General features: G+C 45.2%; 1 protein-coding gene across 3 annotated transcripts in view; it reads left to right on the plus strand.

Moving 5' to 3' along the window:
• Positions 1-19,125, plus strand: part of ncapd3 (non-SMC condensin II complex, subunit D3) — a 269,184-nt gene that overhangs the window by 235,667 nt on the left and 14,392 nt on the right. For all 3 annotated transcript variants that reach the window (XM_059956769.1, XM_059956770.1, XM_059956771.1), the window contains 4 exons: positions 7,151-7,311; positions 11,092-11,237; positions 13,630-13,719; positions 18,122-18,196. In XM_059956769.1, coding sequence (XP_059812752.1) covers positions 7,151-7,311; positions 11,092-11,237; positions 13,630-13,719; positions 18,122-18,196 — 472 coding nt within the window. The remainder of the gene's footprint in view (positions 1-7,150; positions 7,312-11,091; positions 11,238-13,629; positions 13,720-18,121; positions 18,197-19,125) is intronic.

Consider the following 19,125-nt stretch of genomic DNA (forward strand, 5'->3'; position numbering starts at 1 on the left):
TTGCCCCCTTGGGGCTGGTATGAACTCAACCGGAACGGCCAGGGGTGCACTGTACACCAACTCAGCCGACGAGGCGTGCAGATCCTCTTTGGGTGCTGTGCGAATTCCAAGCAGGACCCAGGGAAGCTCGTCCGCCCAGTTAGGTCCTCTCGGGTGGCCCATGAGAGCCGACTTCAAGTGACGGTGGAAGCGTTCCACTAGTCCGTTCGACTGTGGGTGGTAGGCAGTAGTGTGGTGTAGCTGCGTTCCCAGCAGGCTGGCCACAGCCGACCACAGGTTGGAAGTGAACTGGGTGCCTCTGTCACAGGTAATGTGGGCCGGTACCCCGAAGCGTGTTTCCCAGGTTGCAATCAGTGCTTGGGCGCAGGAATCGGCAGATGTGTCGGTGAGCAGGACCGCCTCTGGCCGCCTCGTGAACCGGTCTACCATAGTTAGGAGGTACCGCGCTCCTCAGGACACTGGTAGGGGGCCCATGATATCCACATGAACGTGGTTGAACTTCCGGTGGGTGAATTCGAACTGCTGCAGCGGGGCTTTAGTGTGCTGCTACACCTTGGCTGTTTGGCACTGCGCGCACGTTCTGGCCCATTCACTGACCTGCTTGCGAAGTCTGTGCCACGTGAACTTGCTGGAGACTAGCCGGATGGTTGTCCTGATAGATGGGTGCGCCAAACTGTGTATGGAGTCGAAAACTCGCCGCCTCCAGGCTGCTGGGACGATGGGGTGAGGTTGGCCAGTAGCCATGTCGCACAGGAGGGTCCTCTCGCCTGGGCCTATGAGAAAGTCCTGTAGCTGGGCATCTCGTCGTCTGCCTGCTGCGCCTCTGCCAGGGCCACATAGTCCACCCCCAGGGACAGGGCCTGGACAGCTGGTCTGGAGAGTGCATCCGCCACGACGTTGTCCTTTCCCGAGACATGCTGGATGTCCGTCGTGTCCTCGGATATGTAGGACAGATGTCGCTGCTGGCAAGCCGACCAGGGATCAGACACCTTTGTGAAAGCGAAGGTCAACGGTTTGTGGTCTGTGAACGCGGTGAATGGCCTGCCTTCTAAGAAGTACCTGAAATGCCGGATTGCCAGATACAGTGCCAACAGCTCCCAGTCAAAAGCACTGTACTTGAGTTCGGGTGGTCGTAGGTGCTTGCTGAAGAACGCCAGGGGTTGCCAGCGCCCCTCGATGAGCTGCTCCAGCAACCCACCAGATGCGTCCACCGTGATTGGCGGTCGGAACATCCGTTCTGGGGTGCACCAGCATCGCGGCATCTGCCAAGGCTTCCCTGCGCTTTAACGAAAGCGGCCGCGGCCTCCTCCTCCCGAGTAATGTCCTTGCCTTTACCCGACATCAGGGTGTACAAAGGGCACATGATACGTGCTGCTGAGGGGAGGAAACGGTGGTAGAAGTTCACCATACCAACGAACTCCTGTGGGCCTTTGACCGTGTTGGGCCGGGCAAAGTGGCAGATTACATCTACCTTGGCGGGCAGAGGTGTTGCCCCGTCTTTGGTAATCCTGTGGCCCAGGAAGTCGATGGTATCGAGACCGAACTGGCATTTGGCCGGGTTGATCGTGAGGCCGAAATCACTCAGGCGGGAGTAGAGCCGGCGGAGGTGGGACAGATGCTCCTGACGACTACTGCTGGCTATAAGGATGTCAACCAAATAGATGAACACAAAGTCCAGGTCATGTCCCATCACATCCATTAGCCACTGGAACGTCTGTGCGGCATTCTTCAGGCCGAATGGGGTGATAGGTGCTGTTTTTGAGATGTCGTCAGGGTGCACCGGGATTTGATGGTATCCCCAGACGAGGTCTACTTTGGAAAATATTCTTGCCCCGTGTAGGTTTGCTGCAAAGTCCTGTATGTGCAGTACAGGGTAGCGGTCTGGAGTGGTAGCCTCGTTCAGTCTGCGGTAGTCGCCGCATTGTCTCCAACCCCCAGCTGCTTTGGGCACCATGTGCAGGGGGGAGGCCCATGGGCTGTCGGACCTCCGTACGATCCCCAATTCCTCCATCCTCTTGAACTTCTACTTTACCAGGCGGAGCTTTTCCGGGGGAAGCCTTCGTGCGTGGGCATGGAGGGGTGGTCCCTGGGTCGGAATGTGGTGCTGAACCCCGTGTCTGGGCATGGCTGCCATGAACTATGGTGCCAGAATCGATGGAAAGTCCGCCAGGATTCTGACGAATTCGTTGTCCGACAGCATGATGGAGTCCAGATGTGGGGCCGGCAACTTGGCTTCACCCAGGGAGAACGTCTGGAAAGTCTTGGCATGTACCAGTCTTTTCCCTTGCAAGTCGACCAGTAGGCTGTGAGCTCGCAAGAAGTCTGCCCCCAGGAGTGGTTGGGCCACAGCGGCCAGTGTGAAGTCCCACGTGAACCGGCTGGCGCCGAACTGCAGCTGCACTGTGCGGGTGCCGTAGTTCCATATCGTGCTGCCGTTTGCGGCCCTCAGGGTGGGTCCTGGCTTTCTGTTGTTGGTGCCGTACCCCGTCAGGGGCAAGACGCTGATTTCCGCTCTGGTGTCGACCAAGAAGTGGCGTCCTGACTGTTTGTCACAGACGTACAAGAGGCTGTCCTGTTGGCCAGCTGCCATAGTCATTAGTGGCAGCTGGCCCTGGCCCTGGCCCTTGCAGGGCGGGCGACAACGGCGGGCTTTTGTGCCTCACTGCTGGTGGTAGAAACATCACTGTTCACTGGCCTCCTCACTCCTGCCTCTGTGTTGTGTGCGCCCCCCTGCCGGGCCTGGTCTGGTCTGCTGTTGGGCACGTGGCCTGGTAATCTGACCGACGGATGCCACACTCTCCCTCTTGGCTATCCACAGCACGTCTGCCCGGGCCGCAACCTTCCGGGGGTCGCTGAAATCTGTGTTGGCCAGCAGCAGGTGTATGTCCTCGGGCAGCTGCTCCAGGAACACTTCCTCGAACATGAGGCAGAGCTTGTGTCCGTCAGCCAGGGACAGCATCTCGTTCATCAATGCTGATGGTAGTCTTGTCTCCCAAATTGTCCAGGTGAAGCAGGCGGGCACCCCGCTCACGCCGTGAGAGGCCAAAGGTCCAAATGAGCAGCGCTTTGAATGCTTCATATTTGGCTTCTTCCGAGGGCAACTGTATGAAATCTGCAAACTGGGCGGCCGTCTCCTGGTCAAGGGCGCTCACCACGTGATAATAACGCGTGGAATCAGAAGATATCTGCTGAATCTGGAACTGGACTTCTGCTTGGCTAAACCACACGCGTGGTCGCAGCGTCCAGAAAGTCGGCAGCTTTAGTGAAACTGCGTGAACAGATGAAGAGTCGGTCATCTTTGGTCCAAATACCGTTTGGACCGTCGGGGTCACCAGTGTAGCGATGTACTACATACAGAGCTAGAGACAACGACACGCAGTCGGTAAGTCGTTTCGAGACTAGTTTATTCAAACTTCACGGCGCTGGCATTTAATCCCTAGCGCCCGCCCTCTCCGGGCGGAAATGACATCAGAGGTGCATTACCAAAGTCTCCCCCCGCGCGCTGGCTATTTGTGAGCCAGTTCGCCTGCGCAGAAAGTGGGTCGCCACATTGTGTTTTATATTTCTAATTCATTTAGATCGCTTTGTAGAGACCTGTTTTCACTTTGACATGAGTCTTTTTCTGTTCGTCAGTGTCAAAAAAAAACAAATTAAATCCATCATGATTCAATGTTGTAAGACAATAAAACATGAAGACTTCTGGGTGGGGGTGAATACTTTTTATAGGTACTGTATATGTATTTTGATAATATACTTCAAAATTTGAAGAAAATTCAAGTTAGAACATAGAATAGTACAGCACATTACAGGCCCTTCGGCCCACAATGTTGTGCCGACCCTCAAACACTGCCTCATATACCCCCCCCCCCCCCCACTTTAAATTCCTCCATATACCTATCTAGTAGTCTCTTAAACTTCACTAGTGTATCTGCCTCCACCACTGACTCAGGCAGTGCATTCCACGCACCAACCACTCTCTGAGTGAAAAACCTTCCTCTTAATATCCCCCTTGATCTTCCCTCCCCTTACCTTAAAGCCATGTCCTCTTGTACTGAGCAGTGGTGTCCTGGGGAAGAGGCGCTGGCTGTCCACTATGTTTATTCCTCTTAATATCTTGTACACCTCTATCATGTCTCCTCTCATCCTCCTTCTCTCCAAAGAGTAAAGCCCTAGCTCCCTTAATCTCTGATCATAATCCATACTCTCTAAACCAGGCAGCATCCTGGTAAATCTCCTCTGTACCCTTTCCAATGCTTCCACATCCTTCCTATAGTTAGGCGACCAGAACTGGAACTCCCAAGTGTGGCCTAACTAGAGTTTTATAGAACTGCATCATTACATCGCATCTCTTAAACTCTGTCCCTCGACATATGAAAGCTAACACCCCATAAGCTTTCTTAACTACCCTATCTACCTGTGAGGCAACTTTCAGGGATGTGTGGACATGTACCCCCAGATCCCTCTGTTCCTCCACACTACCAAGTATCCTGCCATTTACTTTGTACTCTGTCTTGGAGTTTGTCCTTCCAAAGTGTACCACCTCACAGTTCTCCGGGTTGAACTCCATCTGCCACTTCTCAGCCCACTTCTGCATCCTGTCAATGTCTCTCTGCAATCTTCGACAATCCTCTACACTATCTACAACACCACCAACCTTTGTGTCGTCTGCAAACTTGCCAACCCACCCTTCTACCCCTGCATCCAGGTCGTTAATAAAAATCACGAAAAGTAGAGGTCCCAAAACAGATCCTTGTGGGACACCACTGGTCACAGCCCTCCAATCTGAATGTACTCCCTCCACCACAACCCTCTGCCTTCAGCAGGCAAGCCAATTCTGAATCCACCTGGCCAAACTTCCCTGGATCCCATGCCTTCTGACTTTCTGAATAAGTTTACCATGTGGAACCTTCTCAAATGCCTTACTAAAATCCACGTAGATCACATCCACTGCACTACCCTCATCTATATGCCTGGTCACCTCCTCAAAGAACTCTATCAGGCTTGTTAGGCACAATCTTCCCTTCACAAAGCCATGCTGACTGTCGCTGATCAGATCATGATTCTCTAAATGCCCATAGATCCTATCTCTAAGAATCTTTTCCAACAGCTTTCCCACCACAGGCGTAAGGCTCACTGGTCTATAATTACCTGGACTATCCCTGCTACCTTTTTTGAACAAGGGAACAACATCTGCCTCCCTCCAATCCTCCGGTACCATTCCTGTGGACAACGAGGACATAAAGATCCTAGCCAGAAGCTGAGCAATCTCTTCCCTCGCCTCGTGGAGCAGCCTGGGGAATATTCCATCAGGCCCCGGGGACTTATCCGTCCTAATGTATTTTAACAACTCCAACACCTCCTCTCCCTTAATATCAACATGCTCCAGAACATCAACCTCACTCATATTGTCCTCATCGTCATCAAGTTCCCTCTCAGTGGTGAATACCGAAGAGAAGTATTCATTGTGGACCTCGCTCACTTCCACAGTCTCCAGGCACATCTTTCCACTTTTCTCTCTAATCGGTCCTACCTTCACTCCTGTCATCCTTTTGTTCTTCACATAATTGAAGAATGCCTTGGGGTTTTCCTTTACCCTACTTGCCAAGGCCTTCTCATGCCCCCTTCTTGCTCTTCTCAGCCCCTTCTTAAGTTCCTTTCTTGCTACCCTATATTCCTCAATAGACCCATCTGATCCTTGCTTCCTAAACCTCATGTATGCTGCCTTCTTCCACCTGACTAGATTTTACACTTCACTTTCCACTTCACCCTACCATTCTTTATCTTCATCACCAGGACAAATTTATCCCTAACATCCTGCAAGAGATCCTTAAACATTGATCACATGTCCATAGTACATTTCCCTGAAAAAACATCATCCCAGTTCACACCCGCAAGTTGTAGCCTTATAGCCTCATAACTTGCCCCTCCCCAATTAAAAATTTTCCTGTCCTCTCTGATTCCATCCTTTTCCATGATAATGTTAAAGGCCAGGGAGCGGTGATCACTGTCCCCCAGATGCTCACCCACTGACAGATCTGTGACCTGACCCGGTTTGTTACCTAATACTAGATCTAGTATGGCATTCCCCCTAGTCGGCGTATCAACATACTGTGACAGGAATCCATCCTGGACACACTTAACAAACTCTGCCCCATCTAAACCCTTGGAACTAATCAAGTGCCAATCAATATTAGGGAAGTTAAAGTCACCCATGATAACAACCCTGTTATTTTTGCACCTTTCCAAAATCTGCCTCCCAATCTGCTTCTCGGTATCTCTGCTGCTACCAGGGGACCTATAGGATACCCCCAGTAGAGTAACTGCTACATTACCCACCCTTTCTGCAGCTGTAATAGTATCCCTGACTAGTAATGCCACCCCTCCTCATTGAAATCCAGGAATATTGAGAATCCATTCCTGCCCTGGTACCAGCCAAGTCTCCGTAATGGCCACTACATCATAATCCCATGTATGTATCCAAGCTCTCAGTTCATCACCTTTGTTCCTGATGCTTCTTGCAGTACACACACTTTTGCCCTTCTACTTTACTACCTTTACACCCTTTATTCTGCTTCTCTTTCATCAAAGCCTCTCTATATGTTAGACCTAGCTTTACTCCACGCACTTCTTTCACTGCTCTATCGCTCCGGGTCCCATCCCCCTTGCAAATTAGTTTAAACCCTCCCGAATCATGCTAGCAAACCTACCTGCAAGGATATTGCTCCACCTCGAGTTCAAGTTAATTTGACATTTTCAATATAGTTCTTAGAAAACTTTCAAATTAAAAAATAATAATAGTAATACACACAAAATGCTGGAGGAACTCAGCAGGTCAGGAGAAAAGTAAAGCGTCAATGTTTTGGGCCAAGACCCTTCATCAGGACTAGAAAAAAAAGAGATGAGAATTCAAAGTAAGAAGTTGAGGGGAGGAAGAAATACAAGGTAGTAGGTGACAGGTGAACTGGGAGAGGGGGAGGGGTGAAGTAAAGAGCTGGGAAGTTAATTCATGAAACAATAACCTTTGTAATTAATTATTCCCCCCTCCCCCCGGTATGTTAGTTACGGAATGCTGCAAGGCTTTTCCTTGATGGAATATGTTTTTATATTCAGTATGCAGACCAGATTTTCACTTTTTTTTTTGTCCCTAAAGTTATCAAGAATTTCACCTGCAGCACAGACTGGTGTACCTGTTGGAACCGAAGCCCAATCTCCAAGTACAAAAGTTGTCCAACCTGTAATCTCACAGCTGAGGACCCCCATTTCAGCATCTGGGATTCTTACTCCTAAAACACCTCAATTCTCAAAGCCCAGGTACAATAACTAAATGTTCTATGTACTTTGCATTTTAGTATGAGTTTTTACAGCATTATTGGATTTAATACTGAAAATATGCTACTGAGCATAGTGAATGAATAATAAATCTGATACAATCACAATTGCTACTTTAGTCTCAAAAATTCTAAGCTTCTTTTAATGGTTTAACACTAGATTCTGCAGATGCTGGAAATCTTAAGTACCACACACACAATGCTGGTGGAACTCGTGTCAGGGAGCATTTATGAAGAGGAATAATCAGTCAACATTTTGGACCATGACCATCCTGATAAAGGGTCTTGTTACAAAACATCAACTGTGCATTCCTCTCTATAGTTGATGGCTGAGCTCCTCCAGCATTTTGTAAGTGTTACACAGTCCAGCTTTATGTTTTCGCAGCCCAGAACTGAAACAAACTGCTCATGTTCAGTAATCAAAGACCTGTAAGTACAAATGGTACATAATGTCCCTTTTGAACAGAAATGAGCCGGAATCTCTTTAGCCAAAGGGGTAGTGAATCTGTGTGATTTGATGCCACAGATGGCTGTGGAGGACAAGTCATTGGATATATTCAAAACAGGTGTTGATAGGTCCTTGATTAGTAAGGGTGTCAAAGGTTATAGGGAGAAGGCAGGAAAATGGTTGAAGGGATAATAAATCAGCCATGATGAAATGTTGGCGCAGACTCAATGGGCAGAATGGCCTAATTCTACTCCTATGTCTTATGGTCTTGTATTCATCCATGTACCTATCCAAACTTGTGTGAAATGTTGAAATCGACCACGCATCCACCACTACATGCGCTGGCAGCTCGTTCCACACACTCACGGCCCTCTGAGTGAAGAAGTTACCCTTTCTGTTCTCCATAAACTTCTCACATTTCACCCTTAACCTATGACCCCTGGTTGTAGTCCCACCCAATATCAGTGGGAAAAGTCTGCTTGCATTTACCTTATCTATACCCCTCATAATTTTGTATACCTCTATCAAATCTCCTCTGAATCTTATACATTCCAAGGAATAAAGTACTAACCTATTCAATCTTTCCTCCAGGTCCTCCAGACCTGACAACATTCTTGTAAATTTTCTCTGTATTCTTTCAACCTTATTTACATCTTTCCTGAAGGTAGGTGACCAAAACTTCACACGATAATCCAAATCAGTCCTCACTAACATTTTATACAACTCCTGTAGTCGATATTTTGATTTATGAAGGCCCATGTGCCAAAAGCTTTCTGTACAGCCCTATCTACCTGTGACACCACTCTCAATGAATTATGTACCCGTATTCCCAGATCCCTTTGTTCTACCACACTCCTCAGCGCCCGACCGTTCACTGTGTAAGACCCACCCTGGTCGGTCTTACCAAACTGCCACACCTCATGCTTGTCTGCATTAAATTCCATCTGCTATTTTTCAACCCATTTTTCCAGCTGGTCCAGATCCCACTGCAAGCCATGATAGCCTTCCTCGCTGTCATTTAGACCCCCAATCTTGGTGTCATCTGCAAATTTGCTGATCCATTAACCACATTATCATCTAGATCAATGATACAGATGACAAGCTACAAGGTGCCAGCACTAATCCCTGTGACACTAGTCAGGCTTCCAGTCAAAGAGGCAACTACCACTCTCTGGCATCTCCCACAAAGCCAATGTCTAATCCAGTTTGCTACCTCATCCTGAATACTGAGCGACTGAACCTTCTTAACCTACCTCCCATGTGGGACTTTGTCAAAAGCCTTGCTAAAGTCCATGTAGACGATGTTCACTGCCTTGCCTTCATCAGCTTTCCTGATAACTTACTCAAAAACTCTATAATATTGGTTAAATGTAAACTATCATGCACAATGCCGTGCTGTCTGTCCTTAATCAGTCCATGTCTATTCAAATACTCATATATCCAGTCCCTCAGAATACCTTCCAATAACTTTTCCACTACTAATGTCAGACTCACCAGTCAATACTTTCCTGGTTTCATTTTAGAGCTTTACTTGAGCAGCAGAACATCATTAGCTATCCTCCAATCCTCTGGTAACTCACCTATAGCCATATAAGAATTACAGCGCGGAAACAGGCCATCTCGGCCACTGCTCGATTTTATGTATGTTTCTGCTCCTTGCTACTGTCCAATAAGAGCTGAATCCAGAGTTAAAGTAAGTCATATCCACATGTATTCAAAGTTACAATGAAAAACTTGCTTGCAGCAGCATCAAATATCTAACATACTTAAAATTATGCATAAAATGTACAAAAATTGCACAAGGAAAAACACAACTAGAACAAACAAGAAGCTCATTGTAGTACAGTAAGGTCCTTGTGTTGTCCTACTGAGGGAGTGATTAGGATTTTGCTGGTAGATTCAAGAACTGAATGGTTGAAGGGAAGTATCTGTTCTTGAATATGTTAATATGGGACTATAGGCTTCGGTACCTCCTGCCTAATGGTAGCTACAAAAAGTACACATTTATAGGACCAATAATCCAATAAGTAACCAGATAACCATGTAACAATTACAGCACGGAAACAGGCCAACTTGGCCCTTCTAGTCCTTGCCGAACGCTTACTCTCACCTAGTCCCACCTACCTGCACTCAGCCCATAACCCTCCATTCCTTTCCTGTCCATATACCTATCCAATTTTTTTTTTAAATGACAATACCGAACCTGCCTCTACCACTTGTACTGGAAGCTCGTTCCACACAGCTACCACTTTCTGAGTAAAGAAGTTCCTCCTCGTGTTACCCCAAAACCTTTGCCCCCAAACTTTCAACTCATGTCCTCTTGTTTGAATCTCCCCTACTCTCAATGGAAAAAGCCTATCCACGTCAACTCTATCTATCCCCCTCATCATTTTAAATATCTCTATCATGTCCCCACTCAACCTTCTATACTCCAAAGAATAAAGACCTAACTTGTTCAACCTTTCTCTGTAACTTAGGTGCTGAAACCCAGGTAACGTTCTAAACCCGTCGCTACGAATAATTTAAGTATCTCTTAAAAGGCCCTGGCAATTTCTGTATTTGTCTCCTGTGTCCTGCATCTAGGGTATAACTACCTCTCTATATGTCCTAGCTATCATCCCCTCAGCCTCCCGAATGATCCAGAGTTCATCCAGTTCTGGTTCCAACTCCTTAATGCAGATTGTTGGAAGCTACAAACTGCCACGAATCGATGCCTTGTGTACTCAGTCGGCAAACCTGAGTGAGCTATATCTTCTCATGCTTCAGATCACTGATTGGCCTCTGCTGAAAAGACCTCTGAGCTGAAGCATTCAGTCTTTTCGACAGATGCTGCCTGACATATTGAGTTTATAACATTCTTTGTTTTCTGAACTCAGCTGTGTTATTTGTTCAGTTTCTTTCCCATTAGCGCAGCCTGTCCAACTGAGCTTGTCTTACTCTCCTGTTTTGTAACTTACACTCCTTTGTTTGAATTCCCATTCTTTTGTTTTTGTTTCAGACTTCTAGCATGTTTTTTTTTAATTTTCATTTATAAGTCTTCAGTGCACTGAACCTTCAGTTTCATAAATAAAATGCATCTTCAGTTGACAAAGCAATTACAAGAAAATTTTGTAAAAGACTATTGATGAAAAGGCAGTCACTGGTTCACGTAATTACACTTTTACTGCTCAGTTGGATGGGCATTTATAAGTTCATTAAAGCATTAATAAAACAAGGCAGAAGACTTGGCTACTTATAAAGAGATTCAGCAGATGCTGGAGATCTTGAGCACATGCACACAACACACACTTAGCTCCTTCCATTTTTAACCTACAGATCCATGTCCCTAAGTACTGTGGCAATTCTAAATTCTGCTAAGAAGGTGGCGGAAATAGGTCAAAAAAAGGGTACTACTGGGTCTGCGTTACGACTTTCCACTGCAAGGAGCAGCAGCATAACTCAAAAGCATGCTGATGCTGCAGGTAGGTCAATTTGACGAGGTTTTTATTAATTTTCTTTAGTTTCTGATTGCTTTCTAGCATGCTCACGGAGCTTAACTCAAACAGCTCAAGCTGTACTGTAATGTGCAGTGCACTATGGTCCTGTCCTGGTGTTGGAGGACTTAGAGTGTGTGTTTGAGGAAGGAGGGCGGAAAAGGGGCTTGTTTCTCTTTTTTTTTTAATTTTGTTGCTGGTTGTGTTCTGCTGAACATAGTAAGCTCTATGTTGGCACCAGAATGTGTGACAGCACCTGCAGACTTGCACATTTTTCGGTTGTGTTTGTTATTAATACAAACAATGCATTTTGCTGTATGTTTTGATGTGATAATTAAACAAATACGTGCATTAAGGTGAAATGGTAGCATTGTGGTTAGTGCAACCGCTTTAGACCGGCAACGATCACCAATTGCGATTCAATTCCTTCTGCTCTCTATAAGGAGTTTGTGTGTTCTCCCTGTGACCATGTCGTTTCCTCCAGATGCTCGGGTTTCCTCCCACGTTCCAAAGACATACAGTTAGGATTTGGGTCAGTAAGCTCTGGGCATGCTATGTTGGTACCAGAAGCTATAGTCCTGTTCTGGGTTGGAGGACTATCTGTGGGTGGGAGGCAGGGCAGAAAATGGGCTTGTTGCTGATTGTGTTCTGTTGAACATGGTGAACACCCAATGTTAGCAATTCTTGAAGGGTGCTCAGCACAATCCTTGCAGATTTGATTTGACACATCTGACACAAGTCACTGTGTGTTTTGCTGTACATGTGACAAATAAAGCCAATCTTTATCTTTAAATAAATTAATTTGAATCTGGTTATCATTAAATAGTGGGGAACGGTTAAACAACAAACTTCCTTAGTACTTTTGATTATAGTTGTCTTCATCAACTCAAGTCACGGAATAAAAGAGTTGAGATGTCAATTTCAAAACGTAGGTTACACCACGCTTGGAGGATTGAGTATTCTGTACAGTTCTGGTTGCTATGCTACAGGATGGATTTATTAGCAGTAGATGATAAGACATGGGAGCAGAATTAGACTATTTCAGCCCATCAAGTGCAGAATCACGAGGATGTTACCTGGAATGGAGGGTTGAAGAAACTGAATAAGCTGGGTTTATTTTCACTTGAACATAGGAGGCTGATGGGTGACCTAAAAGGGTTTTACAAAATTAGGATGGCCATAAACAAAACTAGAGGGTCTGGATTTAGAATAAGGGAAAGGGGGGATGTAAGGAGATGAACTTTCTCATCTGCGTAGTTGGAAGCTGGCACATTTTGCCTGGCTGGGTGGCGATAGTGAGTACTCCAACCAAATATAGATGAGCATTATCCAGACAGCATTATTCTATCATTTATCATAGAAAGTTATGACTGTGTTCTGGGAAATGGGATGAATATAGGTGATCAGCATGGATACAATGGGCTGAAGAGCCTGTTTCTATAATGTACATTTCTGTGCCTCCTTAAGTTGTGTGTGCTTTAGTCTAAAAACTGGTAGCTAAATTGTGCTTGGGTCTGGAGAATGAATGAGGCAGCTGAGACTGTCTTTGAGGAGTTGATTAGATAAACACTTGAAACAGAAAATGACAGGTATTAACACAGCAAGACGCAAAGAGTAATTTTGTATCATAATTACAAATAGTTGACAAAGATGCTGTTAAATTGCCTTCCTTGTCTATTGGAGATTAGAATCAGTACAGTGCAATACATTCTTTAAAAATCGCTGTAAGTTCCAATAAAAAATGTGTATCAAAATAATTAAGTAGGGCAAAAAAGTGAGGTCGTTTCCATAGATTCATGGACCATTCAGAAATCTGATGGTGAAAGGGAAAAGGCTGTTCTAAAATGTTAGGTGTGTGTCTTCAATCTCCTGTACCTCCTCCCTGATGCTAGCAATGAGAAGAGGGTATGTCCTGGGTGATAGGGGTCCTTTTTTGAGGGACACTGCCTTTGAAGATGTCCTTGATGCTGGGGAGGCTAGTGCCCAAGATGGAGCTGGCTGCGTTTACAACACTCTGCAGCTTTTTCCTATCCTGTGCAGTGGCACCTCCAGAGCAAAATGCTCTCCGTGGTACATCTGTAGAAATTTTCTGGTCTTTTACTGTTGTTCTGTGCAATTTTCTACTGATGCTGACTTCTCTTTGATTGCATTGATAATTAAAATGGTGCCAATTGCTAATGTAGGGGCCTGCAGTTTATGGATCTGTTTCTAAAGAAATCTAGCATGAATAGGGATGCATTTTAGTTCATTATGTTCCATGGCTTCTACAATGCAAGCTGGTGTTTTGGGGGCAATTGGAAAACTGGGATTTGGTGTTGTTATATATGTGCAGTGAGCAGCTGTGTTGCATGTTTGTTTAACCGGCACTCTTTCTGTGAAGTTCTGTTGCAGGGTTCAGGAGAACGCACAAGGTCTGATGCTTCATCAACCGATGCCTCTATGACTGAACGAGCAATCAGTACTCCAGACCGTAAGTGATGTTAAGGTTTAAAAGTTGTAATTGTGCCTGGATGGAATATATTACAGGAAAATGAAAGGGAAGCTTTTTCCCATGGTGTCTGACCACTAATGACAGCGCAGGCTTGTTCAGCAATATCCAACATGTCAGAACGTGGAAGGGAATGGAATTAAAATGTTGGGACGCTGGGAAGGTATGCTTCTGGTGGATGGAGGGCAAGTGCTCTACAAAGCGGTTCCCCAGTTTACACAGGCCTCCAGTCTGAGAGGCAACCATCTACTACCTTTTCCACAAAGCCAGTGTCTAATCCAATTTACTACCTCATCTTGAATGCTGAGTGATTTAGCCTTCTTCACCAACCTCCCAAGCGGGATCTTCTCAAATGCCTTACAAAAGTCTATACAACTACGAAATCAATCTTGCCTCAGAAATAATCTCGGGGCTGAATTGTGATTTATTTCCAGATGTACAGTGGCGTGCAAAAGTTTGGGCACCCCTGGTCAAAATTTCTGTTACTGTGAATAGCTAAGTGAGTAAAAGATGACCTGATTTCCAAAAGGCATAAAGTTAAGGATGAGCAAACACGAGGAAATCTGCAGATGCTGGAAATTCAAACAACACACACAAAATGCTGGTGGAACACAGCAGGCCAGACAGCATCTATAAGGAGAAGCACTGTCGACATTTCGGGCCAAGACCCTTTGTCAGGACTAACTGAAGAGAAAGATAGTAAGTGATTTGAAAGTAGTGGGTGGGAGGGGGAAATGTGTAATGATAGGAGAAGACCGGAGGGGGTGGGATGAAGCTAAGAGCTGGAAAGGTGATTGGTGAAAGTGATACAGAGCTGGAGAAGGGAAAGGATCATGGGACGGGAGGCCTCGGGAGAAAGAAAGGGGAGGGGGAAGCACCAGAGGGAGATGGAGATCGCAAACAACTAAATATGTCAGGGATGGGGTAAGAAGGGGAGGAGGGACATTAACGGAAGTTAGATAAGTCAATGTTCATGCCATCAGATTGGAGGCTACCCAGCCGGTATATAAGGTGTTGTTCCTCCAACCTGAGTTTGGATTCATTTTGACAGTAGAGGAGGCCATGGGTAGACATATCAGAATGGGAATGGGACGTGGAATTAAAATGTGTGGCCACTGGGAGATCCTGCTTTCTCTGGCGGACCGAGCGTAGGTGTTCAGCCAACCAAAAGGCAGGCATAACTGGGACCCATACGGGTGCCCATGGCTACACCCTTGGTTTGGAGGAAGTGGGAGGAGCCAAAGGAGAAATTACTGAGAGTAAGAACTAATTCCTCTAGACAGAGGAGAGTGGTGGTAGAGGGAAATTGGTTAGGTTTGGAATCCAAAAAGAAGCGAAGGGCTTTGAAACCATCCCGGTGGGTGATGGAGGTATATAGGGACTGGACGTCCATGGTGAAAATAAGGCGGTGGGGGCCGGGGAACTTAAAATCATTGAAAAAATTCAAAGCGTGAGAAGTGTCACGAACATAGGTGGGAAGAGATTGAACGAGGGGGGATAAAACAGTGTCAAGGTATGCAGAAATGAGTTCGGTGGGGCAGGAGCAAGCTGAGACAATAGGTCTACCTGGACAGGCAGTTTTGTGGATCTTGGGTAGGAGGTAGAAACGGGAAGTGCGGGGTGTGGGAACTATGAGGTAGGTGGCAGTGGACTGGAGATCCCCAGAGCTGATAAGGTTGGTGATGGTATAGGAGACAATGGCCTGGTGCTCCTTAGTGGGGTCATGATCAAGGGGTAAATAAGAGGAGGTATCAGAGAGTTGTCGCTGTGCCTCGGCCAAGTAGCGGTCAGTACGCCAGACAACAACAGCTCCCCCCCTCATCAGCGGGTTTTATAGTGAGGTTGGGATTGGTGTGGAGGGAGCGGAGAGCAGAGTGTTCGAAAGAAGTGAGGTTGGAATTGGAACAGGGTGTGGTGAAGTCGAGACAGTTGATGGAAGTTAAGGATGACACATTTCTTTGATATTTTAAGCAAGATTATTTTTTTATTTCCACCTTTTACAGTTTCAAAATAAAGTTTGGGCACCTTGCATAGTCAGTACTTAGTAACACCTCCTTTGGCAAGTATCACAGCTTGTAAATGCTTTCTGTAGCCAGCTAAGAGTCCTTCAATTCTTGTTTGGGGGATTTTTGCCCATTCTTCCTCGCAAAAGGCTTCTAGTTCTGTGAGATTTTTGGGCCGTCTTGCATGCACTGCTCTTTTGAGGTCTATCCACCGATTTTCTATAATGTTTTCGATGTGGTACTGTGAGGGCCATGGCAAAACCTTCAGCTTGCGCCTCTTGAGGTAGTCCATTGTGGATTTTGAGGTGTGTTTAGGATCATTATCCTGTTGTAGAAGCCGTCCTCTTTTCATCTTCAGCTTTTTTGCAGACGGTGAGATGTTTGCTTCCAGAATTTTCTGGTATTTAATTAAATTCATCCTTCCCTCTACCAGTGAAATGTTCCCTGTGCCACTGGCTGCAACACAAGCCCAAATCACGATCTGTCCACCCCTGTGCTTAACAGTTGGAGAGGTGTTATTTTCGTGAAATTCTGCACCCTTTTTTCTCCAAACATACCTTTGCTCATTGCAGTCAAAAAGTTTCTATTTTAACTTCGTCGGTCCACAGGACTTGTTTCCAAAATGCATCAGGCTTGTTTAGATGTTCCTTTGCAAACTTCTGATGCTAAATTTTGTGGTGAGGACGCAGGAAAGGTTTTCTTCTGATGACTCTTCCATGAAGGTCATATTTGTGCAGGTGTCACTGCACAGTAGAACAGTGCACCACCACTCCAGAGTCTGCTAAATCTTCCTGAAGGTTTTTTGCAGTCAAACGTGAGTTTTGATTTGCCTTTCTAGCAATCCTACGAGCAGTTCTCTCGGAAATTTTTCTTGGTCTTCCAGACCTCAACCTGACCTTCACTGTTCCTGTTAACTGCCATTTCTTAATTACGTTACAAACTGAGGACATGGCTACCTGAAAACGCTTGGCTATCTTCTTATAGCCTTCTTCTGCTTTGTGGGCATCATTTATTTTAATTTTCAGAGTGCTAGGCAGCTGCTTAGAGGAGCCCATGGCTGCTGATTGTTGGGACAAGGTTTGAGGAGTCAGGGTATTTATAAAGCTTTGAAATTTGCATCACCTGGCCTTTCCTCACAATGACTGTGAACAAGCCATAGCCCTAACAAGCTAATTAAGGTCTGAGACCTTGGTAAAAGTTATCTCTCAAATCTCTTGGGGTGCCCAATCTTTTGCATGGTGCTCCTTTCCTTTTTTTCACTCTAAAATTGTACAAAACAAAAATGATACACTAATCTTGTTTAAAATGTTGAAAAGAATGTTTCATCTTTACCTTTATGACTTTTGGAGATCAGTTCATCTTCTACTTGCTTAACTATTCACAGCAACAGAAATTTTGACTGGGGTGCCCAAACTTTTGCATGCCACTGTATATGACAGCGGCAAAGAATGGTACATTTCTCGCCAACGTTGCATATCGAACCCAGCTCCTTTCTATATAAGCAGCTGTTCAGCAGTTGTATCTGCTTTCAAAGTTGGTTTAAAGTACAAAATAATGTAGTTGCCCTTGGTTAAGAGTCTCCACTCCAGCAGATAAATTAAACCACTTTTGACCTAGATTCTCCCACTAGACAAAACATCCTCTCTTTGCTCACCCTCTCAAAATTCCTCACAATGTTGTATGTTTCAATCAAGTCACTTCTCAGTATTCTGCTCCAATAGATACAAGCTAGGCTGTCCAGCTTGGATAGGCCTGCAATGTTGACTTCTTTCATGAAGAATTATTTCATTTGTTGGAACATTGTAACAACATGGTCCATTGTAAATTAAACCCTGTACAGTTTGGAAGATTGGTATCAATCATTTTTAGTTTCTTTGTAATAATTATGTATTATGCTCTGAATACTTTCTATCTTTTCTAAGCAGATGATAAATACATAAACTTGGGATATAAATACAAAGTTTCAGAAATCTCATCCTTTGATTAAAAGTGACTCCTCAACTTGTCTCTGTAGCTTTATTAGCTACGTATGTTTAGGATTAGTGAATTGTGGCCGTGCTATGTTGTCACTGGAAGCATGGTGATACGTGTGGACTGCCCCCAGCGCATCCTTGCTAATTTCACTGTATATTTCAATGTACATGTGACAAATAAAGCCAATCTCTTTGAACTGGGAAGAGAATAGTTATGGTAAACCTAAATCTTATTTTTTTGCATAAATCACCCCATCATTTGGCACATGTAGACCAGGGTTTTTTAAAAAAAATAGCATCACCATCAACCTCCTCACCAAACACAAAATGAACTATAACCAAGTTAGGAATGTTACAAATTTATAAAGTGTCTGCTCTTTATGTAACTTTTAATTTGTTTTCTTTCAGGAACAATTGAGAATGTGACCTTTGGTGCAGGAGTCAGCTACATTAGTATAAATCAAACTCCAGCATCTGAAAATCGTAAGTCATATTGTGCTTAACTACATTTTATGGGGGAAATTAATGTTCATTCCTTGTGGATATTGTGTGTGTTTTTTCAATTACAGACTTGCTTAAGTTAATAATGCTTTAATGCAAATTATTCAAAGTTGGGGGGTAGAACTTGTACTTTCCGTCAGGGTTCTATATGACTTGCTTCCACTCCAGTTCTGAGAATTGAGGCTGGTGAGACCTCCATCCACCAGTATCCTGGGGAAGGGGGTGGGGCGGTGCAGGGGAAGAAATTGCCACTCTTGTCCCGTATTGGCTAACATGTGCCTTCAGAGCCACCAATGTGATTTACTCTGAACTGTGTCCTCATTTTGAGAGCAACTTGGCTTCAATAGTAAATGTTGGCTTCACTACCAACATTACAGTGCATTAACAAATTATTAAATGGGACCTAAAAAAAACTGTCTTCATATACGATATGAAGATTGGTGGAGGGGCAGGTAGTGTTGAGGAAACAGATAGGCTGCAAAAGGATTTAAGACAGATTAGGAGAATGGGCAAGAAAGTGGCAAATGAAATACAATGTTGGAAAATGCATGGTCATGCACATTGGTAAGGGAGAAAATCCAAAAATCTGAGATGCAAAGGAACTTGGGAGTCCTTGTGCAGAACGCCATAAAGGTAACTTACAGGTTGAGGTAGTGGTGAGGAAGGCAAATGCCATGTTAGCATTCATTTCAAAAGATCTAGAATACAAGAGCGAGGATGTGATGCTGAGGCTTTATAAGGCACTGGTGAGGCCTCACCTTGAGTATTGTGAACAGTTTTGTACCCCTCATCTTAGAAAAGATGTGCTGGCATTGGAGAGGGTTCAGAGGAGGTTCACAAGGATGATTCCAGGAATGAAAGGGTTAGGGTTAACTAATTTCACATCACATGCTGGTGATAATAAACCTGAT

This window comes from Hypanus sabinus, chromosome X2 (assembly GCF_030144855.1).
Source record: "Hypanus sabinus isolate sHypSab1 chromosome X2, sHypSab1.hap1, whole genome shotgun sequence".
NCBI lineage: Eukaryota > Metazoa > Chordata > Chondrichthyes > Myliobatiformes > Dasyatidae > Hypanus > Hypanus sabinus.